At 42.5% G+C, this 26,263-nt stretch overlaps 4 protein-coding genes across 12 annotated transcripts in view; 2 read left to right on the top strand and 2 right to left on the bottom strand.

Moving 5' to 3' along the window:
- SORBS1 (sorbin and SH3 domain containing 1) overlaps positions 1-13,046 on the bottom strand; it is a gene marked incomplete at its 5' end in the record, with an annotated part of 227,404 nt that extends 214,358 nt beyond the window's left edge. For 6 of the 8 annotated variants that reach the window (XM_083866311.1, XM_083866312.1, XM_083866314.1 and 3 more), the window contains one exon: positions 12,514-13,046. The remainder of the gene's footprint in view (positions 1-12,513) is intronic. The other 2 variants (XM_083866317.1, XM_083866318.1) reach the window with 2 other exon arrangements.
- EIF3F (eukaryotic translation initiation factor 3 subunit F) lies at positions 2,823-7,452 on the top strand. The gene is made up of 8 exons (XM_083866334.1): positions 2,823-3,117; positions 3,226-3,296; positions 3,393-3,472; positions 4,546-4,683; positions 5,760-5,851; positions 6,083-6,219; positions 6,343-6,456; positions 7,209-7,452. Exons 1-8 carry the CDS (start codon positions 2,838-2,840, stop codon positions 7,284-7,286), a joined length of 990 nt encoding a protein of 329 aa, XP_083722460.1. The 5' UTR covers positions 2,823-2,837; the 3' UTR covers positions 7,287-7,452.
- A 20-nt stretch (positions 13,047-13,066) lies between the features above and the next one.
- On the top strand, positions 13,067-25,693 carry ANXA7 (annexin A7). 2 transcript variants are annotated; one of them, XM_083866332.1, is made up of 13 exons: positions 13,067-13,156; positions 14,802-14,859; positions 16,881-17,097; positions 17,464-17,565; positions 18,607-18,647; positions 18,912-19,014; positions 19,316-19,410; positions 20,082-20,195; positions 21,485-21,655; positions 23,149-23,319; positions 23,428-23,503; positions 24,734-24,846; positions 25,342-25,693. In XM_083866332.1, the coding sequence occupies exons 2-13, from the start codon at positions 14,803-14,805 to the stop codon at positions 25,462-25,464; spliced, it is 1,383 nt and encodes a 460-aa protein (XP_083722458.1). In that variant the 5' UTR covers positions 13,067-13,156; position 14,802; the 3' UTR covers positions 25,465-25,693. The 2 variants fall into 2 exon arrangements, with proteins under 2 accessions (XP_083722458.1, XP_083722459.1); XM_083866333.1 differs by lacking the exon at positions 13,067-13,156 and adding an exon at positions 13,390-13,412.
- PPP3CB (protein phosphatase 3 catalytic subunit beta) overlaps positions 22,462-26,263 on the bottom strand; it is a 46,635-nt gene continuing 42,833 nt past the window's right edge. The window contains exon 16 of the transcript XR_014590615.1: positions 22,462-22,811. The gene's annotated coding sequence lies outside the window, so the exon portion shown is untranslated. The remainder of the gene's footprint in view (positions 22,812-26,263) is intronic.

Genomic DNA, 26,263 nt, shown 5'->3' with positions numbered 1-26,263 from the left:
GAAATTACTGCCCATGACTGCATCATTTAAATTCCTGCACAGAAGGCAGAGCTCATGGATCCTTGAACAGCTTAGCCCCAGGCAGCAGCCAAGCAGTGCTCCCTCACAGCTCCACCAGCAGGATCAGGGGGAGAATCAGAAGGGTAAAAACTGGAAAGCTTATGGGTTCGGATGCTGTTTAACAGGGAAAGCAAAAGCCTCACACACAAGCTAAACAAAACAAGGAATTAATTCACTGCTTCCTATGGACAGGCAGGTGTTATGAAGCTGAGTAATGCAGAGTCCCCAGGCAGGTACAAGAGAGAGCCCTTTATTGCAAAAAACAGGCCTTTTAAAGCAGTTATCAGGTACATTCCATTTAAGCACAACAAATGTGATTCAACCAACCACCACAAACCACAATGTGTGCACATAATGGTTATATAACTTGTTTTTCTGCCTCCAGTTCAGCTGAGTCACTTTCCCATAGTCCTTTTCTACTTAGCTGAAGCAGCAGGCCTGAGCCATGATTTTACAAGGGTAACAAGGCCCTTATTTTATAAGGTTTTACCTCTATGCAACAGGCAGGTGTTCAGCCATCTCCAGGAAAGCAGGACCTCATCACCTGTACTCACTACCTGGGAAGACAAAAAAAAATCACTGCCAACATCCCCCACTTCTTCCTTCTTCTCCCACTTTATATCCTGAGCATGATGTCATATCATCTGGAATATCCCTTTGGTCAGTTTGGGTCACCTGATGGTGTCTCCTTCCAACCTTGTAGACAGAATGTACAATGGGAAACCTTTCTTATAATAAAGGAACAAAAAAAATCATATTAGATCCCATGAAACTGACCAGATAAAACTACATCCTGAAATGATGAATCAAATAAATTGTAGATATTTTATTTTACCTGTGATGTGATGTAACAAATCCCCTAGAGCAAGAAATTGTGTTCATTCCAGTAATACAAGCAAGATAAGAAGATGGCTGTTGATAAAAAAATTACACATCATCAGTGAAAATGACAGCAAATGCAACAATAATGACTCAGTCACAATCAAAGACTATAAAGAGAAATCATATAAGAGAAGAGCTTGGAGATAATTATATTCATCACTGAAATCAGACGCAGGGAAACCTCGCAAGGGAAACTGTAAAATCAGAAGGCTCTGAGTTATCATGTTGATACATGAGAACGTGTTTTCTGTGTCCCTTTAGGCAGACAGATTCTACTACAGTGGGGTAGTACCTGAATATCTTAATCATATCAGTAGATGGATGTCAAGTTTTCATCAATAGGCACCACTGATAAGTGTATCCACCCTCCTCTAGAAGTAAACTGATACTTTGTGAAACAATATTAATTGTAAAGGCCTTCATTTTTCAGCAAGGAAAAAACAGTTGTGTAGCTTGGGAACATCTGCTCCAGGCACAATGACATGATTGATTATTTTATCATTAGATTTATACAATCTTTGTATTAAGTGGGCTTTGTATGAGCCAACCACTGATCTTTGCCTTTAGAGATGCAGGTTATTCCTCTTCACCCACTACACACACTCTCTGGCACCCTGTGCAGCAACTTGACATCAACGTATTAAAAGAAAGTTATCACAGTTGCCAGTTTTGAAGCACAACAGCTGCTTCATATTAAGTTCCCCATTTTCTAAGGTATAAAAGTATAATGGGCTCTTATGGAGCCTTGCTTGCTCCACATGACTCTGCAGCTGACTCTGTCAAATTAAGCACAGTTTGACGCAAACACGGAAGAGATGAAACAACTACTCTCTAACAAGAAAACCTCACACATTAGACTTCTCAATGACACATCAAAGCCCTGCAAACAGGAACGTTTCAAAGCTTTGTGCAATTTGACCCAGCCACACCTACAAGAAATGAAGGCTGCACGGAGAAAGCCTAAGAATAGATCTAGTTTTTACTGGTACACAGACCTGGAAGTGCTTTAATGAAGAGATAAAATCTGTCCATGCTCCCATGCATCAGCTCTCCTTTGTAGTTTTGAAAGGTGTTCCCCGCTTATGTAAGAGAAGCAAACTGCTTCCACACAGGCAGAATGTGTGATCCTTTTATCGAGGCGCTTCTTTTACACTCAGGAGCCTTCTTCAATGACACAGCTGAAACTGCTCATTAGCTAATGACGTTCAGGCCCCAACTAATGAGGCAGAGAAAACTCCAAAAGCTATTTATCATGATAAAATAGTTAAGAAAGAGAGAACAAAGTTCTGAGAGAATCCAGTCCTCTTAGCAGCTATTGAAAGCCGCATTTCATTTCACAGAATAACCTCGGGTGGAAGGGACCCACTGGCCCCACTCCTGTCACCTTTCCCGGGCTATTCCAGCTCCAGCCCCTCAGAGCCCTGAGGCAGCTCCGGCCGCCTCCGCCCTCACGGCGCCCCGAGCCCCGCGGCCCTGCCCCGCCCCGCCCGCACGGGGGCGCTCATGAGCCCCGCCAGGGAGCGCGCAGCACTGCACACAGGCGCGCCCCCGCTGCCTCCATAAGCAGCGCTGAGCGGCATCGCCGCAGCCAATAAACGGCCTTAAAGACGGGATGGGGGGGGAGCTGCTGGCCAATAGGAGAGCGGACAGCGGAGAAAGCGACAGCCCAATTGAGAAACTTCCCGGCCTCGGGAGGGTGGGAACAAGAGTGAGGTTCAGTCGCAGACGATGCGCGCTTCTTCCAATCAGAGCGTCTCCCCTCGTCGCACGCCTCAGATTGGCTAACAGATGGCCTCAGCTCGCCCGTCTCGCCAATAGAGAGGCAGCGCTGCATGACAGACGTTCGGCTCAGCCAATTACTGTCGGTACAGAGTACCCAGCCTTTCTCTTGCAAAATGGCGGCCACAGCTCCCGGTGCGGCTCCTCCCGCGGCCGCCCCGCCGCAGAGCCCGACGGCGGCTCCCCCCGCCCCGGCCGGGAGCGCTCCCCCCGCGGCCGCGCCGACCCCTCCCGCCGCGCCGGCCCCGCCACCGGCCGCGCCGCTGTCAGCTGCGCTCTCGGGGCCCTTCCCCGGCGGCCGCGTGGTGCGGCTGCACCCGGTTGTGCTCGCCTCCATCGTGGACAGCTTCGAGCGGCGCAACGAGGGCGCGGCGCGGGTCATCGGAACTCTGCTGGGTAAGAGCCGCCGCCCCTGCCCTGCCCTGCCCGCCGAGCCTCGGGGAGAGCGCCCGTTCTCCCCGCGGCGCCCCCTCACCCACTGCCCTCTCTCCCTCCCGCCCGCAGGGACCGTGGACAAGCACTCCGTGGAGGTCACCAACTGCTTCTCCGTCCCGCACAACGAGTCCGAGGATGAGGTACGGGGGGTTCTCTGGGCTGGCGGGCTGTGCCCGTGCTGCCGTCCCGGCTGAGCACCCGGTAACCCGCTGTCCCGGGACTCTCCCCTTCCTCAGGTGGCCGTGGATATGGAATTTGCCAAAAACATGTATGAGTTGCACAAGAAGGTGTCTCCTAGCGAGATCATCTTGGGCTGGTAAGTTCTCCTTCTGCAAGAACGTGCAGGTACTTCTGTTGATTCCTTAAACTACTTAAAATACATAATAGATAACAGAGATGTCACAGATGGCGATGCAGAAGCACTAATAATACCTGTGACAGTCTGATCTTGCGACTCTTGTTACACACTCAGTGGTAAAGCTCCTGCAGCTCATGAAAAGAAGAGACAATATTGGAGATTTTGTTTTGTTTATGTCTAGCAAGGTATCATAGAGGAGTGATGTGTTAGAGAATGTGTGCACAGCTTTTTTAGAAGAATTTACTACCTGTAATACAACCTGTACCATGGAAGTGAACTGGTTAGAAAGAAGGGAGAATACAAAAGAGCCTTTTAATGTACCAGTCACTGATACCAGCTGGAGTACTTAGTTCTCTGCTGGAAGTACCTGTGTGTGGGATGTGGAGCAGCATCAGTCCAGTGTTATGGGAGCAGAGTCTGAGTGTGTGGCATAGTGTGTTTATCACTCTTTTCATGCCTCTCTGATCCTACAAAATGGCTTCATTTTCTTCCTGTGGAACAAGCTTCCTCAACAGCCTTCTAATGGCACAGCCTTCTAATGGCACAGTTCCAGTGACAGGAGTTTCCCTGAGGATGCGAGATGCTAATTGTAGAGCAGTTAAAGGAGCTAGATTAACGAGTTAGACCTCCTGAAGGGGGATGTGTGATTTGTGGAAGATAAAATTTGTCCAAGTTTGTTTGGAATGCTTTGACTTATATAAGTGAAAAAAGCTGGTCTAGAACACAGTGACAGATAACTGAATATTAGGTGTCTGATGTCAACATGCTGATGTTTTATGGCTGGTACTACAACATTGGCCCTGTGCATATTTTGGGAGTGGGCGTGCTCAGCTTGTAATTCTTATCATTTTAGGGACAAGTGGACATAAACTAAAAAACCTGTAGTTAAAACACTTATGTTCAGTATACTGCTACAGCTCAGTGTTTGGAAATCAGTGTTTTAGGATACAAACCTGTTAAACACCAACAATACAAAACACTGGGCCCTTGAATGTTGGAAGAATGGCTCTTCAGTGTGTGTTCTTTTGAAGGTATGCAACAGGTCACGACATCACGGAACACTCAGTCCTGATCCACGAGTATTACAGCCGGGAAGCACACAATCCAATCCACCTCACCGTGGACACCAGTCTCCAGAATTCCCGCATGAGCATCAAGGCCTATGTCAGGTACTCTGGGAGAGGAGCAGTCTGAGTTACTGAGAGATGCCGCATCAGGATAACAAGAAATGTAGTGGGCTGCAGTGTCCTTCTTTGGACAATATTGTGCAGTACTTAAACATAGCCATGAGCCAGGGATCATGGCTTACTTCTCATTGGAATGTCTTGATCGTTGTATGTAGGCTGAAAGACTTCATTAACTGCAGCCTTATCGAGGTGGGGAATTATGATTCAATTAACAATTTTTGGAACATCTTTGGGACATTTCACAGGGTACACACAGCTAGCAGTAATGTCACTAACTCCCATCACACTGACTGAATGAATGCTAGCCTGTAGCCATAGGGCTTTATTGCTCAGCTTTATTGCATTTATACAGGTCGGAGGATTAGTGTGGTTAAAACAATTCAGACAAGATCTTCTTGATGGGTCTTTCTTCCCCTTAACCCCATCATTCTTATCAATTAACAATGGAGATTAAATACTGAGAAATTAAACTCTTCCACCTGACTGAATTCCTCCCAGTATTGGCTGAACAGCTCTACTCTATAAGGAAAAAAACCCTTTTATTTGTAGAGAAAGTACTGCTTCTTGATTGTGCATCTTAAAAACAGAAGCTGTTCCATGGCATCTTTCTTAAAATGTAAATGGACTTCAAGTACTTTGAATAATAGGTGTAATAAAGGTGTTGAGAGTGCTTTGTACTTGAATTTGTCATATTGCTTGTTGTTTCAGTCATTTCTTAAAGCATGAAGTATTTCAGGATAGAAGAGCACCTTCTCTAAAATCAAGAAGGAACTTTGGCTCAGATGATAATACGTAGTTTTTCATGCATTCATGCTGACGTCAAACCAGCTAGGAGTATTCTTGGATGAAAAAGAGCAATTAACAGCATGCCAGAACTGATTTCCTGTCTTCAGTTATCCTTGGGTCTTAAAATTGCTGATTTTGGTGAGAATGAGTAACATACTCACGTTCACGCTTTAGTGATAACAGAGATCATTGAGTTGGAAATCTCTTCCTTCCTCCCTTATGTATGTGCACACTGAAAACGTTTTGTTGTTCTCTTTTTTTTTTTTTTCTAGTGCCCCAATGGGAGTCCCTGGTAAAACTATGGGCGTGATGTTCACACCCCTAACAGTGAAATATGTTTATTATGATACAGAGCGGATAGGAGGTGAATGCTTTCTTTCTATTTTGATTATAATCATTGTTGTAACAATGTCCAAATGCTTATTTTACCCTGGTAAAACTGCCATTCTGGGAATTTTACTGGTAATCAGACTATCTTGCTGAAGCTGACCTAAAAAAATCTGCAACAAGTTAAGGGTTTAAACTGGTTTCTGTGGCAGTCAGACTGACTGATCCTCCTTTTTTTTTTTTTCACTAATCCTCCTTTTGCTTTCAGTGGATCTTATCATGAAGACCTGCTTCAGCCCCAATCGGGTGATTGGCTTGTCCAGTGACTTACAGCAGGTGGGGTCAGCCTCAGCCAGGATCCAGGACACCCTGACCATGGTGCTGCAGTACGCCGAGGACGTGCTGGTAAGGCCAGAAAAAAAGTCTGATGTTAACTCGTGCATCTTGGTATTCTCTTTGTTATTTCTCTTTCTGGGCCATAAACTTTGAGTTCCACTTAATGCTGAAGTGTGTTTTTCTTGTGCTCAGTCTGGCAAAGTGGCTGCTGACAACACTGTCGGGCGCTTCCTGATGGATCTTATTAACCAAGTGCCAAAGATTTCACCAGAGGACTTTGAGACCATGTTGAACAGCAATATCAATGTAAGATCATAATTTGTTTTTTTACGTGCCTTGCTAGCAATTTTGAAAATTTGTCATTCAGACACAAATTTGTCCGTGATCTGTCTTTTCATACAAACGTGGTAATAGCAAATACAGCTTTTATATTGTCAGTAATTTGGTGTTTTAAGGGCTGAGGGGAGATAAGGAAGCTCAGCATAATCTTGCAAGCAACTGCAGATAAAGTATTAATTTTTAAGGACTTAGGAATTTTGCAAGTCATCTGAAAACCAGTACCAATTCTTCTTTCATATTCATAGGACAATATGAATTACCAAATTTAAATAATCTTTATTTCAGCAATAACTGGTGGCTTGCCAGGTTCTTTTGCCTGAGCTGGAGTTCTGTCTCTTTGCATAACACTTATGACATGAACAAGTTTTTAGCATGCTACCTGATTTCTGTAACAGATTTTTAGAAAACTTCAGTATCTGAATGTGTTGTTCACCCACTGTCTGTAAGACCAGAAGTAATTTTTAATTTTGCTTATACCCTTTGACTTGTCTGGTTAACATGGGTGAACTCAGAGTTAAAATTTCACAAGGAGTGTTTCATATTGCAGGAATACCAAAAGGCTCCTGCAAGGGAAGCATTCCTCAGGGTAGGGCTTTCAGGACTAACAATAGTTCTTGCAGCTGATTGTAAAATGCTTTACAGATGTTAAAAATTCAGCTCTCTAATAAGCTATGATTTGTTAATATTTCTGATCACTGTTTTTTTCCCTTCCCTTTCAGGACTTACTGATGGTAACCTACTTGGCAAATCTCACACAGTCACAGATTGCTCTCAACGAAAAACTTCTGAGTTTATAAAGAAATTTTTGCCACCCTACACTTTAAGGAGCCCGAAGAATTTTCTGTGGTGTTAGAAATTTCCTTGGACTGTAATTTAATTACCTACATGACTTGGTTTACATCTTATTTCCATTGCTCTGAAAAACCCCTAACATGCTTTAGGAAATAAATGGGAATGGCCGGAGTTCAGTTGAGCCTGGTATTTTAAAATGGGATATGAGAATCTTTTGTCTACTGGGTTTGTCTACTTGTATAACAAAATACAGCTTTATTGTAAGAATGTATTTGGAATAAAAGTTCCATTGCAGTGGCAACAACGGCTTCTGTCCAGAAAAAAAAACTTTCTCATTTATTGTGTAATGAATCCTTTTTTGAAAGAGGGTGGGGTAAGATGGTATCAGGAAAGAAAGAATGGAATGTGAGTGAACTCCAGTTCTTTGCAGGTTTGGGTTTGTTTGTTTTTTTTTTTTTTCAGCTGTTAAAACACACTGGAAATGTGGGGATTTGTGTTGCATATAATATGCTTTACCATGAAGGAGTGCAGAATGGTCTCTGGTTTATAAGTGGTGCTGTGTATATCCCTTCAGCAGGGGACTCACAGACTACATGACAGTAAATTCAGTTTATGGTATCACTTCTATGCATATAATTATTTTCTGACTGTTTGGGAAAGAAGTCAAGGTCAACAGCATTAGCCCCTCCTAGAGGGGGAGTTCAGAGAATTAAAGCCAGTGCAGCTGAGTTAATGGTAAAAGAGTTTGAAAAGTATTTGTGGCTAAACAACCTTGGCTACTGGAGTTTCCATCTTTCCAAAGAGGAAAAGGACAGCAAAATAACAATCCATGAGATACAAGGTTAAAAGTTGGGTGTTGCCAAATAGAAATTTTCTATTTCATAATGTTGTGTTGCTGCTAAAATTATGTGAAGAGAAACCCCATTTTCTCCCCAAGGCATGTTTCATGTTAACTGAGTTCCAGCTGGAAGAAAGCCAGTACAAATATCAGCTGTAACTTTGCATGGTCTCTGCCAATAACATTACCTTTAGAAGGCTGTTTTACAGATAAACTGTGCTGAAGGGGTACTCAGCTTTTTAACTTTGTTAAAGCATCCCTCTTCTACAACAAAACTGTTCCCACCTTACTAATAACTGTATCTAGTTTGGTGAATGAATTTGAAATTGAAGTATGCAAAGAGTGTTCTCCAAGATAATTCTGGTAATTTGCCAGCTAAATCCAAGAATAAGACTCAGTTTACAAATCTGTAGATCCTGTATTGGTTGTTCCAATCTAGAGAGTTCCCCCAGTGACTCAATGATAAATTTTAAGTTCTACTTGCAAGGTCAATATAAGTGAAAACTGAAGGTCCAGCAACAATCCTCATCTCACTGAAAATGGTTTTGTGGACGTTAAATAAGTATTGGAATTCAACCCTGGTGTTTTATTAGTCTGAATAAAAATGTTTTGCTTTCCTTTCTCTTCTTTAAACTTAAAAAAAATCTATGTTGTTTTATAAGCTGGTTGGCACAAAATGCAAAGTTCCAAGAAGAACAATGTGTGATCATTGTGGAATTTGCCAGCCCTTGCAAGTACCTGAAGACTAATGAAGATCTGGGATAAGGGACTGAGGTTGTGTCTTCCTAGGTAGAAAGACTCACTGCAAAGCAGAAATGTCTCAAGTGACCAAAGTCCGTGAGTTGGGCCTTTGCAAGACAGGACAGTGCCAAATGCTTTGAAGTGGAGTAGGGAAAGGGTTTCCTTTTTAAAAACTGATCCCATCCACTCTGTCCTTGTGAATGGACACATGGTGATCCTTACTTTAACTGGAGTTTTGAGTGTCTGATTTCAAATTTCAGTGACCACTTTTATGAAGGACAACACTGCAAACACAGGTGTAATGCATCATTTTGCTGAATTGTAAAGCCTGAGCCGTGCTGTTACCTAAAAGGCATTCCTTCTCTGGAGCTGTAAAATGTTGACAGGAATTACTAAAGGTATTCTATTAGAATTGTTTCACTCTATGGCAACTTGAAGTTCAATAGAAAATCTGGTGGGAACAGCTTGGGAGTCAAGAAACATCACCAAGGATTTCAAGCTTTAACTCTGTCTTGATTTGTAAACTGCATTAATTTATTAGGGAACTTTCTCCTTTTTTTTGTTTGTTTGTTTCTTCAGAATGTGTTTCTCCAAATTATTGACAAAGTTGGTTTTACACAGTCAAGATAGATAATTGCTATTCTTCTGTATATTATATTTAGTCATATTAGTGATCCCACTAATACAATAAAAAACTTCCATCCTCTGTGACGCATTCAGTATTTTCTTTTCCTAGATGACTTCTCTGAAGGAGTATAAATTCCTGGGCATTACTGTATTATGTTTATTAGTGGCAGTGTGCATATTTTCCTGGTAAATATTAGGCTTTAAAATATCTTGTTCAAACAACTCTTTTACCAGCTTCCAGCACTCAAGTATTTAATGTCTCAAATTATGTAAATTATTAAGGATGTTAAAATGTTAACATGTTTAGATTTATTTTTTAATCCTGGTTTAGTCGAGTTCATCTTGGCTTTTTACCTCAGCACGGAGTTCTGGAACAGTTCTTTTCTTCAATATACATAATAACATTCAGAACAGAGTTCAATGTTACAATTGATTCTCTTGTTCTCTTTTGGTGTAACTGGGAGGAATGTATCAAATCCATCCACCTTGTTGCCTTGGGCCTTTTTCAGATACATAATCTCAGGCAGTGCCAGCAGAGGAGAAGAGTTTTAGCCGAGCACCTCAGGGTAGCACAGAGGCAATGAAACTGTGGGTTTTGCAGTGAGCATGGTGACTTTAGACAAGCTGCAGTTTAATTAGCACACAGACATTATGCTTCACTCTGACACCTTCCCAGCTGCTCATTCACAGCTCTGACAGTGCACGTAAAACATGCAAACACATAAAAGTAAGCCGTGTTTCTTATCAAAATTAATACTTAAACTATCTTATTTATAATTTATATTTATGAAACGACTTCATAAAAAGTCCAGAGGGGGTAGTAATGGTCCACTATTTTTAAACCAATGAGCAGGAAAAAAGTTCTTTATTGTTGGAAATAACAAACCTTATTCTGTTTATCTGCAATTTGAAACTTAAATCCTTGCTGCCAGAATAACAAATTCATTTGGTGATTATTTCCACGTACTGGGATGAAGGTCACTAAATTTGCCTTTTTAGTTGAGTCACTTCAGTTTTTTGGCAGAACATTTAAACCTGCTGCAAAGAGGAGGCAGTGTTTGGGTGTGTAATTTTGTGAACCTGTGGACATATGCCACCTATACATGAAATTCACGGGTTTAGTCCTAGGGCTTAAAGGGTTGATATGAAAATGTTTGACACACAACCCTTCCAGAGCAGTTAAGCAGAACGAGCTGCTGCTCTCCTGTGCTTTGAAGGAAGGGTGAAACTTCAATTTCCTCACTATGGAACCAGAGACTGGTTGGCAACTCAGAGGTGAGGGTTGTGTGAAACGTGATGTTCAGAGCACGGCGGGTGGAGCCCTAACATGAGTCACCGGGCAGTGACTCCCTTGAACAGCAAACCAAACCCAGGGCTCACCTAACCAAACCCAGGGCTCAGCCAGCCAAACCCAGGGCTCCTCCTCAAGTGAGCCGAGCTCACTGTTTTCCCTGCACACAGGGAAGGTGAACTCAGCAGCTTCCTGGGACTGTGCATTCTAATAACTGCAGTCACAAGGAAGTCTAACAGGAGAAGTATTTTTAGTACACAATGTAGGCTTGGGCCACTCCAGTATCCTGTGGGTTTGTTACACTTTGACCTATGGTTCACAGCTGACCAGTTTTTACAACAAACTTGGGGAAAGTTTGTGTTTTTAATTTAACTATATGGGCTGGAGTAGATCACCAAAAGTAATACTTTATATTACTTAAGTGGGAAATAGTATTCCAGCCAGGACACACAGAAGAGAGAAGCAGCAATGCATTAGCCACCTACATCACCAACAATAAATTCATCTGGAAAAAAGTTTTGTTTCAGTTCTTTTGACAGCACTCAGCACAACTATGTGATTGAGCCAAGTCAGTCCAGACCAGAATTCCGTCCAGCACAATGTCTGAGGATCAGATGTAAGACCATTACAAAAGAGAACAATAGAAGTTTGTCTCCCCACTGAACTTGAATTTCCTAATAGAGAGAAGCTGCCTTGACTCTGCATGTGGTTTTAGAAGCTTTTCTAAATGTGTGGGCTTTAGGTATAGTAACAAGCCAAGGGATTTCCCTAAACACAGAGAGTGAAATTAGATGACCAAAATGGTTCCACTTCATGCTTTAAAAAAGTAACTCCAAACACTCTTGTTGATATGTAAACATTCAATGCATTTAACAGATTCTTCAGACACATGTAGTTTTGTTTAAAAAAAATTCTTCTTCCTTTTACATTTGTTTTTAAAACAATTTGTTCTTTTCTTGAGTAGCTCAAATCAAAACAGTCCACTAAATGAAAAAGATAAAGAACTGTGTATTTTATAAATGTACTTAGTTCCCATGGAAATAAGGATTAAAATATACATCTGTCCTGAAAGAAATGTGCTTAACAGATGAAATAAAGTAGACATGCACTCGGAGTGTCAGCTGAAGAATGCTGTGAGGATTAAATTCTTAAAGCCACTCCTGAGGTGTTCTGGGCAAACAAGAGAGAACAAGCCCTATTTTCCTGGATAGGTGATGTATTAGATTCATGTGGCTTTAGGTGCTCTTCACTTGAAGCAAGCAAACATGGTAAATTATTACCCACCTATTTTCTGCTGTCTGCACTTCACTCTGTTTTACAGACAAATAGAACAGAAATGAAATAACAGATTATTTCATCTAGAGCTGAAGTGCTGCACGAGGCTACAGGAAAGAACCAAAGCTGTTTGCATTGGAATGGTCTCCAAACTGCTAACGTGTTTGTAATAAACAAAAAAGGGAATATTTTTAATAACCTCAAGTAACTGGTGCACAACATCATAGATGAATCCTTCATAAATTGTATCTTGTTTGTCAGAATGTCTTATGAATAATTAACCATCAGGTAAAGAAAGGACTATGTGTGTGTAATGTCTATTCAAAGTATAATATGAATAAACATTACGACAGACAGAAACAAAACAGTAAGCACGCTCCCCATAATTACATACAAATAACTATAATTAAGGGTTTTTTTTTTTTCTAGAGAAATGTATGTAGTAGTCAGTCAATCTTACCTTTATGTCCTCTTGGGGCCTAGATCCTGGTCTTCAGTAACTACAGCAGAAGGAGCAGCTCCTCCAGCTCCATGCACTTGTGTCGTTTGTATTCTTTGCCTGTTACACGCACTTCTGGTGGGCTGGGTGACCTGATGGACATCCTGACAGCTACTGGACAATGACCTTGATCGAAAGCCTCATGTGTTACTGGATTACAGACTTGAGTTCACGCCTTAGCGCTGAACTCCTCTGCCGTGGTGCTATAGGGAAACTGCACTAGAAATGTGAACTTTCCCTCCCTTTCCTAGCGGGCGGAAAGGACTGCCATGGGACAGCATCTCCGGGCGCTTCTGTGACAACTATTCTCCTGACACAGCTCCACCGGCGAGTGCTGGTGCCGCAGCCGCCTGTGAGCTCAGCTCTGGTCCGTCCCGAGGGGCAGCGGGGCGTCTCAGGGCTTTCCCTCGGCGGGCCGGGGGAGCAGCACAGACAGCAGAAGGCTCTGCGCTGGCGGGGCCGGCACCGCCCGCGGGGAGCGCGGCCCGTGGGGCGGGCGGGGCGGGCTCGGTGCCGGGGGCGGGGCGGGCACCGCGGGCCGCTCGGGCTCCATTTTGCGGTGCGGCTGCGGAGAGAGGCCGGAGGCTCCGCGAGTTCTCCTCAGGTGAGGCTGCGGGGGGGGGGAGGAGCCGGGTGGCCGCGACTCGTGTGCCCCTCGCCCCAGCCCGGCCCCGCTGACACCTCGCCCGGGGGGCTCTGCCCGGCCCCGGGGGCTGGGCCGCACTGGATGGAGCCCCGGGCAGCGCCCCCGGCTCGGCGCTCGGCAGGTGTCCGGCCGAGGGAGGCGCCGCCCGCCCCAGGGAGCCGCTGCCCCGGCGCTGCGGAGCGGGGACAGGGTCAGGTGGCCTCGGGAGAAGCAGGTACCGGGACACCGGGAAACTTGCCTCCGCCCGCAGCCGGAGGATTCTCCGGCCCGGAGAGCGGCTGAGGGAGCGGGCGGAGCCTGGGGTGATGCCCGGAGCGGAGCGGGGCAGCCGCAGGCGGGGCTGGAAGGCGGCGGGGCGGGCGTGGTGCCGGCGGGGGCGCGGGGAGGGCCGGGCGGTGTCCCCTCACGGTGTCGGTGTCCCCCCTCACGGTGTGTCTCCCCTCACGGTGTCCCCTCACGGTCCCCCCTTCACGGTGTCCTCCTTTCACGGTGTCCCCTCACGGAGCCCCCTCCCGGTGTCAGTATCCCCCTCACGGTGTCCCCTCACGGTGTCTCCCCTCACGGAGCCCCCTCAGGTGCGGGGCCGGGCCGGGGTTCCCGGCGGAGGTGCGGCCGAGCAGCCGCAGCGGGGACACTTCCCGGTGTTTAGGGCTGAGCTCCCGCCCAGCGCACGGAGCTCCCGCCGGTGTGTCCCCTGTGTCCCCCCCGGCCGCCGGTGTGTCCCCTGTGTCCCCCCGGGCGCTGCCGCAGCTGAATCACCCCCAGCCCCGGCTCAACCCGCCCCGTGCCCGTCCGGGGACAGCGCGGGGAAACGACACTCGGAAAAACTCTGTTGTTGTTTTGGTTATAAAAGCAGTTACGTCAGAGCCGCTGTTCAACTCGAGGGTGGTTGTGCCAAATTTAAAGTCCTTTTTTTTTTTTTTTTTTTTTTTTTTTTTTTTTTTTTTTTTCTCTGTCGTTAAATGTATCATAACCCGGCTAATGGTCTGGGATCTCCCTGCCCGACCTGTTGGCGACGTGCAGGATGGGATGATCTCTGTCCCTGCTCCCCATGACCCTCTGTTAAAAACGTGACTAAAATTAAACAGTTACTGTCAGGAAATAGAAATTTGTTCCACAAATGAAGTAAGGCTGAGGGATTGCACCTGTTCTTATTAAATTACCATTTTACATGGGATAGCTGGGGTACTGCTCTTCTCCTGGAACCACCCCTGTGAGCAGAGCAGTGCAGGATGATGGATAGAGCTGCTTGCTGCAGTCCAGGAACCTGCATGGTTTCTGTCCTGGCAAGGGGTTCATCTCCCTCCTGCTGGCACCTCAAAGTGTATCCTGCATTTCAGATCTTTCTGGATGTTTGAGCCCCTTACCATCCTTAAATGTCTGTCTGACCCTAAATAAGAGTGATAGTCAATTATGTAGTTGAAGATGCTTCCCTTTTGAATTCTGGTTGCTATGGTCAGATGTAGGAGAGAAAATGAGGAAAAGTTTTATGGCTTAATAGCAAAATATTCAAGTGATTTAACAGGTAATTAGCAAGCAAATACCTGCTGCAAACTTGTATCTAGTGTTTCACAGTGAAAATACTTTTTTTTTTCTTCTCCAGAATGTCATACCCAGGTTATCCCCCTTCTGATGGCTACCCTGCTTTCCCAGGTTATCCTGTAAGTAAAAGGATTGTGAATGTGTTGCATTCCTAATGCCTTTGTATTCTGTCAATGCCCCTTCTTACTGTGCTCCATGTGTCTGTAAACAATAGCTGTCAGTTCATCTACCCTGTTCTCTAGTGATTATGGTCTTTGTTTTCATCTGTATATCTCTGAGGATGTTTACACCTGTCACACAAGATTTCCAAGAAGGAAGTTTAATTTTTTAATGATACCCATTGTTCCAGAAATGTCTTTGGTTGTTCCAGAAAGGTCTTTGGTCTTTTATCTTTTTTCTTTTGAGTTTGGTTTTTAAATATAGCTGTCTCAGAACCCTCATATTTTAGCTGTAGTTTAATTTTACCTACATCTGAAAATATATTTTTTTTCTTAGTGGGCATCTAAAAAATAGCCAGCTCCAATGAATTAATTTAAAAGACCTTTTAGACTTGTTATCAATGATTTCCTAGTCTCATCGATGATGCCCAATGTTATAACCAATTCAAAAAGCATATGTGAATTTATTTTTTTCTGCAGCACTGGTATTAATCTGAGCAGGGCTTTGAGGATCCTAATTTTGGGTTTTTGAATCCAAATTCCAGTAAAATCATTTTGTTGAGTCAGGCAGAGAAATGTTAGACTGAGCCTCTGGGGAAAAGAATATTACATAGCCTGGGCAGAGGAGTTCGGGGCTAGAAATCTTGGGGCAGCCAAACCCAAGGGGAACATTTGAGCTAGGCTTTGCTGCTCTGCACTTTACTTGTGTTTTCTGGGGTCAAGAATGAATGTGTACAGTATGTAATGTGTGACTCGTATTTCTAAAGGTAGTCAGTAAAGATGATTCCCAGCAAGTGAGTAATGGGTCCATCCATTAGGCTTCATTATGAAGCTGATTTTGAATGCCTGATTTCTAAGATCATGTATAATGTCTTTTACCTTAGAGAGCTTTCCCTTAGAGATCCAGATAATTCAAGTAAATAATTTCTAATGTATCTTAATGCTAAGAGCAACCTTTGTGGTACGGCGGGTAAATAATGTAGCAAAACAAATACATGACATGTTGGACTTGTTCTTTTTATTTAAAACCTGTAATAGGTCTTCAGTCTGACTCAGAGATCCAGATTTAGTCATTGAATGTTTTATAACCTGTATTCCAAAGGAAATAGGGAAAAACAAACAAACAAAAAAAAAACCACCCAAAAAGTTCTTACCTCATATTTGAAAATACTGTTTGTAAAAGGGAGGCAGAAGTTTCAAAGCTACTATGCTCTTAAGTAATTTAACAGAGGGTGAGCTCCTGATGCTTCACAGAGAGCAAGCTGAGCTGAGCTCACCTTCTCCTTGGGTGGATGGAAAGAGCAGCTTTCCAGTAAAGGACCAGGAGTGCCAGTGGCAGGTGGAGTGTGGCTCAGCACTGTGTGTCCTCAGGGAGGAAGGCTAATGACACACCAGGCTTTAGCAAGAGCACCTCTGGAATACTGTGCATGGTTGTGGCCTCCCAGTACAACAAAGACACAAAGAGGAGCATGTCCAGGGAAGGCTGCTTGCCTGGAGAAGAGCAGGCTCAGCACAGATCTGTTCAGTCTTCTGCTGGGTGAGAAGGAGCAATAGAAACATTGGAGCCAACTCTTGTCAGAGGTACTCGAACATTTTTCTCTAGAAGAGTAGTCAAACCCTGGACTAGGGGCCCAGAGACGCTGTGAGTTTGCCTCCTGTACATACTGAAAATTTCACTATCAGGCCTTGCATTAGCCCACCCAACTCCAAGGCTGGCTCTGCTTTGAGGCTGGATGGGATCACAGGCCATCCAGAGGTGACTTCCACCCTGCAGCACTCTGATTGTGTCAACACAGGAGACACAGCACAACACCCAACCAGGAGGATCCCATCCAGACTTCAGGAATTCTGCTGCTGCTGATGCTTCAAGCTCTACAGCTAATTGGATAATTCATGTTGTTATTATACACATGGACATTTTGGATGTTTTTACTCTAATGTGCTGTTAACTGGCATACAGACATCCCATTTCTGTGTTTCAGCCAACAGGACAGGAGTCTGTCTACCCACCAGCTGGTCAGTACACCTACCCTGCTGTTCCTGGAGGATTCCCTCCATCAGGAGGAGGGAGTTATCCTGCAGCACCACCCAATGCTGGGTTTCCAGGGGCAGCAGGATACCCTGCCCCGGGGGGCTACCCTGCTTCAGGGGGCTTCCCTGGAGCTCCCCAGGCTGGAGGAATGCCACCTTATCCTGGAGGTAAGATCCTTTCTTAGAGTGTCAGTCAGTCAGTGTAACCTGTTTTTTTTTTTTTTTGTGTAACCATTTTTTCCAGTGTAACCATTCCCTGTGCTCGTTAGGAATAGTAAAGAAAAGCAGCTTTGTTCAGTGAGTGGTTCAGGCAGCAGCACACAGGCAGGCAGCCAGGTTGCCATCCAGCAGTAAATACCTGCATGCTGATGGCAGAGCCTTGCTGGTTCTGGGTCACTGCAGAGACGTGGAGAAACTGGTCTCCTACGTAGCTCTGCTCGATAACCTGGCTCCTGTTGTGTCAAGAAGTTAAGTACAAAATACTAAGTGTGATAAAGTCTGTTTGTTTTTTTTTTTTTCCCTTGGCTTCTCCAGGCCCTGGCTTTGGTGTGCCTCCCACTGGGCCTGGTTTTGGTGGCTACCCACAGCAGACTCCTGTCCAAAGCTATGCTGGAGGTGGACCTGCACAAATCCCAGGTGTGTAATTTATGTAAGAAACTTCAAGTATCCAGGGTTAAAACAAGAGACCTCAGGGTAGGTAGTAACAAATGAGGCCGTTACCTTTGTTACTTGTAGCTGTTCAGGTTTGTATGCTGTGCACCTCCTGCCAGCATTCTTGACCTGAAGGGCTGATGAGAACCAGCTCTGTAGGTGCTACATCCAAAAGGGATGGCTGTCCCTGAATAATGGTTATGGTGTAGTGCTTTAGGTGCTTACCCTTTTCAAACTGCAAGTATTTGATGAGAACTGTGAAATCCAGAGTCCACATTCAATTAGTTTCTAGCAGTTCTGTTAATCTCAATTGCATTTTTCACATCTGTGTGTTCACAGTGATTCCTGACACACTGGAGAAAGACGAAAGGAGAACGCAAACATTTGCTTAAAAGCAGTGCAGTGTTTGTAATGCTTTGAGTGGTCAGTTACTATACAGATGATTTTTGTCCTGGAATGTATCAGTTGTGTTTTAAAGAAATTCAAAGCAGCAAAACCTTTTTGTTTTATGATTGTTCTGTTAACTCTGGTACTGAGTTGCTATTAAAATTATTATGAATAAAAACAAAAGCTTTAGCTTTTGTATTATCAGTGCTTTTGATCACTGATCTCACAAAATGAGATTCCTTCAATCCTTTTTGCAGCAATGAATTCTGAATATTTATTATGTGCTAGGCATTTTAATGTGTATATAACAGCCTTTAAAAAGAGCATGGAACACACATTCTTCATTTCTTTGAGCTATCTTGGCTTCTTTCAAAAATAGCAGAATTTCATAAGGAGAGATCTTTCTTGTTCCCACAACACCAGTAGGTTCAGTATTTTTAGAACTGCCTTGCTAGTGTATGTACCAAAATGCATCTGTGATTGCTTCTTCCTGTTATCCCTAAGGGAAGAAGTGGTAGGTATCATCAGGAAACAGGTTGTGTACAGTGACAGGTCTGGCTTTATATTCAGATTAGATGGCATTTCCATAATAAGAGGAGGCCTAATTAATTTCTCCTACCTTGTTTTTATTTTCACCAGGATTTCCTGGTGGACAAGTACCATCCCCAATGCCTGGTCCGGTATGTGCTGTATTCTCTTGCATAATTAATCTTATGTGGCTTCTGTAGTTTCAATATATTTACAGCTGATTTCCAAAGATATAGATCATGTTCTGCATCAGGAGTTTCCATCTACCCTCAGAGTAATGTTGCCCTAATTCTATGTTAGAGGAAGAAATGGAGAACTAATGGACAATTCCTTCTGAAGTACTGATTGCAGAGCTATGATTTTAATTTGAATTTCTATTGTGTAGATATCTAGTTACATGTGACTCTTGTTTTCAGCCTGCTGCAGTGGCTCAGTATACCCAGGGTACAATTCATGCTGCTCCAAACTTTGATGCTGGAAGGGATGCAGAAATTCTACGCAAAGCTATGAAGGGTTTTGGTAAGTAAGCAATAGAAGCTTTAGTTCCTATTGATCTGACTTCTTAATTCTTTTATTTTCTTCTTCATTTTGTTGTTTTCTTCAGGTTTTATTTAAATATACTTCCCCCTGACAAGCTTTTCAAAAGTTACATTTTCAAAATGGCCTGGACTATTTAGTAGATGAAGTTACACAGAAAATTTGGTGGACTTAAAAAGCAGCCTCTTATTTTGTAACTATGCCCAAATGCTACAGTATACAATGCAGAGTTTTGGAGAGACTATATTTCATTCTCACATGACAATACCCTTCTGTTTCCAAGGAACTGATGAGCAGGCCATCATAGACGTTGTTGCTAACCGCTCCAATGATCAAAGGCAACAAATCAAGGCAGCTTTCAAGACTATGTATGGCAAGGTATGTTCACTAGTTCTTTGAATTTGGAAACAAACCCAAACTTTCAGCTGCTGCTTTAACTGCCTGGTTGCATTTTAGTCCTGGGGAATGATTTAGGCATTTTTAAAATGCACTTCTTTTGGTTATATTCCTTATGTATTGGGAGGCATCTGGTATTTGACATAGGGTTGTCCTGATGCCTGGCAGAAGGAGGGCTGGGGGAAGGCTGGAGGCTCTCTGTCCCTGACCACACAAGAAGTTTCTCTAATGCCTGACAGAAAATAATCAAGCTTAAACTGCCCTTGTATTAGTGTCTGAAACTACTGAGCTTTTTATGTGCATAAACCAGCATTGAAATCTTCTTCCCTAGAAACAAACTGAGAAATTATTGAGCATTGGATAGTAAATAAAATTAAATAAATTTATTTCATTTCTTCCGTGTCATTTTTGCAACCTAAAGTGAAATGTTGTAGTTGTGGCATTAGTGAGGAGATAATGGAGAAGAGCTGAGCTGTCAAAGATTTTGGACAGAGGGAAGTTCTTCGTAAATAAAACAATGGTTTACAGGAAAAGCAGCACAAAGGTAGAAAGTTACAAGTCATAAAAGTAAGTTCTAGTTTGATCTTTCTTCAGCACATAATCTATATATGCTAACACTCTGCAAAGCCCTTTTTGTGTTTATAATTGAACAGGATTTAATTAAAGATCTGAAGTCTGAGTTAAGTGGTAATGTGGAAGAACTGATCCTAGCCCTCTTTATGCCCAGTACCTACTATGATGCCTGGAGTTTACGTCATGCGATGAAGGTATGGTGTTGCTGTGAAGAAAACAGTTTAAAACTATCTTTAAATGTTCATTTAAGAATACCTGATCTCAGCATTGTTGAAAAATCTACTAGTGTCAAACAAATCCTGGGATTGCAAGGCTTAAAATTCTTTTCTGCTGCATCCCCCAGTTCCAGACAATTTCTGCAGGATTAGCCTGTTCAGGGCAGATGTCCATTCAGTAGGGGAGGAAACACTGCAGGACACACCCTTGTTCCCTACTACTTGAGCAAAATTTTTGCTAGAACCTAGAAAGGGCCAAGGTGCTGTTAAAACGATAACCACTGTTTAAACTAAAGGTATGTGCCCTTTCCTTACTAGGAACAAACCTTTGTTACTGAAAAGTATTTTTGGATTATCCTTTTTTTCCCCAAAAAAGACAATGAAAAAATAATTTATTGAATGTCAGATGATGGATGTATCTTCTGAAATATAAAGACAGCATTTAGAGATTAGGTGAGCTAGTTGGTTTAAACTTTTAACTCAGGTGAACTGGTACATCCAGTTTACTGGAATGTCTTGCTTGAGCTGCAGCAGCTAGCAGGTGGCTGATAGTGGAAATGAGTAACTCAACCCATGTATTAATACACACCTTCTGGAGAACATGGAGCTTAAGTGAAGATCTGCCTTTAATGGGGAACAGCCACTCAACCATTTTCAAAAATTCATAATGTAAGATTACCTAGAAGTCTCACATACATCTTGTCTCCTATCTAATCCTTCCCTGGATTGAGATGCTCATAAGTAAGATCCCTCTGTACACAGAAATAACAATTAACTTTTATTCTGGGGGGAGGTAAGCATCTATAAAAAGTTCTACATTTGGAACATTTGGCTGTGTAAGCAGCCACATTTGGATAGGGAATGCACTTGTGTACTGACCAAAACAGAATTTACATGTGTACAGTACACGTGTACTTTGACTTCAATGATTATCACAGGGCTCTACCTTCTTTCAGTAAGTTTTCAGATTAAGGTTGCCAAAGAATTTCCTTCCTAAACCATTTTTCATTTAACTTTGGCCAGTGTCACTGATGAGGATGTATAGTTTTGGGGTGTATCTCTGAACTGGTGCAGAATGGCATGTTTGAGGAAGCTTCACTGCATTTTAAGTATACAGCAGACTTGGTGCTTTCACGCTGCAGGGATACTGTTCTTAAAATGTAGATTATATTAAGTTGTGAAATACCAGATGACTGCCTTATTTCACAGCTGAAGAAAAGTGCACAGACAGTGCTCTGCAGTTATGCCTTTGTTTTCTCTGCCTACAGGGAGCAGGCACGCAGGAGAGCGTGTTGATTGAAATCCTTTGCACAAGGACAAACCAGGAAATTCGTGATATAGTGAACTGCTATAAATCAGAATTTGGGAGGGACATTGAAGAAGACATCAGATCAGACACTTCAGGACATTTTGAACGATTACTGGTATCTATGTGCCAAGTGAGTTTAATTTTTTTTATTAAATTAACACTGTACAGTCTGATGTGCTTAGTCATAAAGGCTCCATAAATAGCCTGTGTGTGCTTAGCAAGAGGCAGGTTTTTAAGAAATTAGTCCATGGTCATTAATTTATCCCCTAAGATATAACACTTGAGTCCTTCCTCAAGAGATACTTCTTAACTACAAATCCATGATGAATTGTGTGACCTAATTTAGCACCCACAATTAATACGAGAACTTATGTGGAAATATTGTGCAGATGCAACTAAGTGGCTCCCTAAAACAGTGGTCTGCAGTGTTGTGAGAGCAAGACGCATTTTATTTGTTGCATGTTAACAGAGTAATCTGAGTGAAGCTGACTGGATCACCTCTGTGGTATGTAGAATGCCTGTGAGAATCCCTGCAAACAAGATAAGATGTGCCACAGGGCAAAACCTCCCCACCCAAGTTACTCCATAGTTACCCAAGTTACTGCCTTCCCTTTTTTGTCACCAGAATTAGGGAGGTGCTGCTGTTGAACTCAGATAAATGCTGGAGCTTGTTTATCCCATATCATTTACTAAGGCTCCTTTTGTGTTGAGGAATAGTAACTTGCAATTACACATATTTAGGAAGAAATAATGTAACTAATGCAACTTTCCACATTTCTTTGATCAATTTGCCTATTTCTGTTAGAATTTCTAGGACACTTCTCTATCTCATTGCCTTCTACCTTTGTGAGAGTTCAGCTATGCTCTAGATATTTGGTTAAAGGTCAAAATCCACAAGAAAGCAAACCTGGAGAAGCTCATGCTGCTAATTTTTATTTTGATAATTCCAGTAGTTTACAATAACTGACAACCACATCATTTAAATAGTATATTAACCTCTATAGATGTAACAGTATTGGAGAGAATGTATTCAGCCTACTCAGCCAGTATGTGTAGCAGTATCCATCCATGCACTGAGCAGCAAGATGCCAAAACAACCAGCAAAGCACATAAAATGTCATGTAAGCCCTACTGACACAAGTGTAGTAAGTGCTTTCTGGAGACATTCTTACTTGAAATAAGCAACTTCTAAATAAAGTAGGAGGGAAACCTGAGATATTTCAGGTGTGCATATTCAGTAAGATAATTCATTAGTTCGTTTGGGAAGAGTCTTTGCAACTTGAAGCCTAGAAACAAACAGATCGAGAGAAAGCTTACATTATTAAGTAAAATAGAGAATGAAGTACAGTACTTAATTAGAACTTAATGAGATGGTTTGTAATCTGAGTCAGTGTATCTGCAGTTTAGAGCATGTCCTACAGATAGGGTTCTGAGCCACTTCTGTATTTGTTTCCTATAAAGAATATTAAACCAAAGAGAAGTTTTAAAGCAATGTAATGTATTTCAAACTATTTCTGCTTCGAGCTTTGAATATACATGCCTGGGGTCTATGTACACTGCAAGCAGTTGAAGCATAGCTTTCTCTGTGAAATTTCATTTGAAATCTGTTGTCTTTGTATTAAGGGTAATCGTGATGAGAATCAAACTGTGGATTATCAAAAAGCTGAAGAAGATGCTCAGCGTCTGTACCAAGCGGGTGAAGGAAAACTTGGGACTGATGAATCTTGCTTTAATATGGTTCTGGCAACCAGAAGTTTTCCCCAACTGAAAGCAACAGTTGAGGCATACTCCAGGGTAGGAGTTCTTCACTCATTTCAAATAAGCCTGGTTAATGTATTTTAAATTAAGGTTCCAGTTGCTACTGCATTTCATCATCCACATATTAATCTCATTTATTTGTAGATTGCTAATCGTGATTTATTAAGCAGCATTGACCGAGAATTTTCTGGAAACGTGGAACGTGGTTTGAAGACTATTGGTAAGTTACATGTTCTTCCCTCCCCCCCCATCCTTTAGGAATTAAACCTAAATGTAACCAAAGAAAAATCCAATTCAGCACTGGCCATATGGCAAATGATCACATAATCAGAGACTCTGCTAGAACAGAAGTAACTTCTATTATTCAAATGATTCATCTTGCTCTTAAATGAAGAAAATAAGCATCCATCATGAAGAAGTCAGTTTTGAATTAAGAAAAGGCCACATAGAAACTATTTGTCATTTCTCTGGGAAGGCAGGCAAATGCACAGAACCAAAGGTCACTGGTTAGTGCTTGTAGCTGTGTAATTTAGAGTTCTGCAAAAGGGGATACCAGTGTCACAGGGCTGTGACTGGGTGTCACTCAGTTCCTCAGCTGAGCCACCCACACAGATAACCTCAGAGCCAGCGTGAATCTACTGAAGGCACAGTTCCGTTTCCACCCCTTTCCCCACTACCATCTACCCCAAAAAGCTCAGCTGTGGCTAAGGACAAGCTTAGCAAAATAGAAGATGTTGTTTTGAATTAATTTTTTCCTACTGACTTGTTACAGTAAAGCAATTCAACACAATTCAGCACAATTAAATGATAGTGAAAATCAGTAATATTTCATAGTAAATCTGTAGACACCAGTCATATCAGTGCTTACCCAAATGACAGTAATTCTGTAGCCATAATGGATAAGCAAAAACTTCCCAGAGTATATTCTACTCATGAGTTTAATGGGAAAAAATCAGGTCTGAGAATTAGGTAGAAGAACAATGGCTTGTCTCTGAGTGTGAAAAATCTACCTGAAACATGATCTATTCTGTAACTACAGGAGTTACAGAACTACTAGAGAACCTTCTGCATTTGTATTTTCCTTAGTGAGATTTTAGCAATGGAACATGAGTAAAATACCTTGTGTCCCAATACCAGCTATCCAAAGAGAGAAACTGTCTTTGAATTACCTGTTTGAGAATTAAGACCTCAGAGAGTTTTGAAAAGCACTTCCAGAGGAGTTAACTGCTACTACCCATAAGTTTTTGTGTGAAGAAGTAACTCATTTGGTCAACTTGAAAATAAGCTTAGCTCTACAAACAGCTTCCATTATTCACACTAACTGGATCTTCACTGAGACCATCCTCTAGCTGTCTACAGCAAAAAATCCTGTCAGGTTGATTGATCCTGCCAAGTATCACCATACAGGATACATGACTGGAACTAATCCTAATAATCTATTTTATTGCAGTGCAATGTGCTTTAAATCGCCCAGCCTTTTTTGCAGAAAGACTTTATTATTCCATGAAAGGAGCTGGCACAGATGATTCTACCCTCATCAGAATTGTCGTCACTCGCAGTGAGGTAAGAAATTTTTCCTGTGTACCAGTGACATGCAGCAGAAAGCCATCTACCCAAACCAGCTTGTCACTTTAGTGCTCCTTTCACAGGTGTAAAATCATGTACTGCATGAAGCTTTTATGGGGCTCACATTTAGATGCATGTGTTAATTAGTTTTAAAGCCAGCTTTCACATAGTAATTTAATTAACTCTGCCTAGATAATAGTAAATGCTTGTTGTTGCCTGTCTGTGTAGTAAGCGAGCACTTCAAGGTGAGAAGTTCACCTGTTCAGAGTTAGGACAGCACAGTCTTAACAAAGTGTGGAACAACTTCTCCCAACTCTGATTTGGGAGCTGCTCCTCTATCTGGCTTGTCCACTGCACAGGGTTAGTCATTGCACATCTGACCCTTGGCATGTGTTCTCTAGTTTGCAAAGGAGGAGATGGGGGGTGACTGCCTAGGATTTAAATCATACACTGTGGTTGAGTTTTCTGCTTTTTTTTTTTGTCTTTGCATAGATTGACCTTGTGCAAATTAAACAGATGTTCACACAGATGTATCAGAAGACACTGGCTACAATGATAGCAAGTGATACAAGTGGTGATTACCGGAAGTTGCTGCTGGCAATTGTTGGGCAATAGAAAAGGAGTATCTGGTTTTTTGGTTTGTTTTTTTTTTTGAAACAAACTGAAGGACATGAAACATGCTTTAAGTAGACACTAACTATCCTTGTAAAAGAATAATTTTAAAGGTTGCATAATCAAATATGCCTTCTTGATGATTCAGTAAGCTTTTTTCACTTACAATGCCTTAATTTACAGCACATAATATTCTTTATTGTATAATAAAAGATATATCTTATCTATTAGACCCTAAGCCTTAGTCTTTTTGACCCAGACAAAACCACTTCCCCTCTACTGGCTTCCTGCATGTATCTCTGTGGGAGTCAACTGTTTCAGCCAAATGAATCTCCAGCACTCAGCAAGTTTCCTGAAATACCTAAACTGCTGAGTTTACTGTGGAAGACAAAGCCTGAGGCTGTGATGTAAACCATTTTACACCATCCCCTTTTAATGCTGAAAAACATGCACGTGCTCAGTTTAGGGGCCTTGGCAGAATCTGACCCTACACCCCTATTAAATTCCTCAAATTAGCAGTTAGTTACCATATGCTTAAGACAGCAATGGAAAGGAGAAATAATTTTGGATCTGATTCTGAAGTCTCTCCCTGTAAAGGAGTGAGTTATACAGCAGCTGACCAAGCAGTGAAAAAGCATTTATGTAATGCTAACCTGTAAATCCAGCCCAAAGCAGTTGTGACCTACACAATATGAATGGGTATGTGGGCGTTTTCAAAAGATCTAAAGAGAAATACTTTGAACAGCACATTTGGTTTTTTTTAGAAAACTGCAATGAATCAGTCCCAACCATAAATTTAAGA

The sequence above is a fragment of the Zosterops lateralis genome (assembly GCF_965231275.1).
Source record: "Zosterops lateralis genome assembly, chromosome: 8".
Taxonomy (NCBI): Eukaryota; Metazoa; Chordata; class Aves; order Passeriformes; family Zosteropidae; genus Zosterops; species Zosterops lateralis.
Note: the sequence above shows the minus strand (reverse complement) of the source record. Positions and strands in the feature narration are given on the sequence as shown.

Excerpts from the sequence above, each read along its gene's own strand:
- ANXA7 (XM_083866332.1), top strand. The coding sequence starts at position 14,803 with ATGTCATACCCAGGTTATCCCCCTTCTGATGGCTACCCTGCTTTCCCA. Across the intron at positions 19,015-19,315 it reads CAAAGCTATGAAGGGTTTTG|GAACTGATGAGCAGGCCATC; the intron begins GTAAGTAAGCAA and ends TCTGTTTCCAAG. Across the intron at positions 20,196-21,484 it reads GTTTACGTCATGCGATGAAG|GGAGCAGGCACGCAGGAGAG; the intron begins GTATGGTGTTGC and ends CTCTGCCTACAG.
- EIF3F (XM_083866334.1), top strand. The coding sequence starts at position 2,838 with ATGGCGGCCACAGCTCCCGGTGCGGCTCCTCCCGCGGCCGCCCCGCCG. Across the intron at positions 3,297-3,392 it reads ACAACGAGTCCGAGGATGAG|GTGGCCGTGGATATGGAATT; the intron begins GTACGGGGGGTT and ends CCCCTTCCTCAG. Across the intron at positions 6,457-7,208 it reads TGTTGAACAGCAATATCAAT|GACTTACTGATGGTAACCTA; the intron begins GTAAGATCATAA and ends CTTCCCTTTCAG.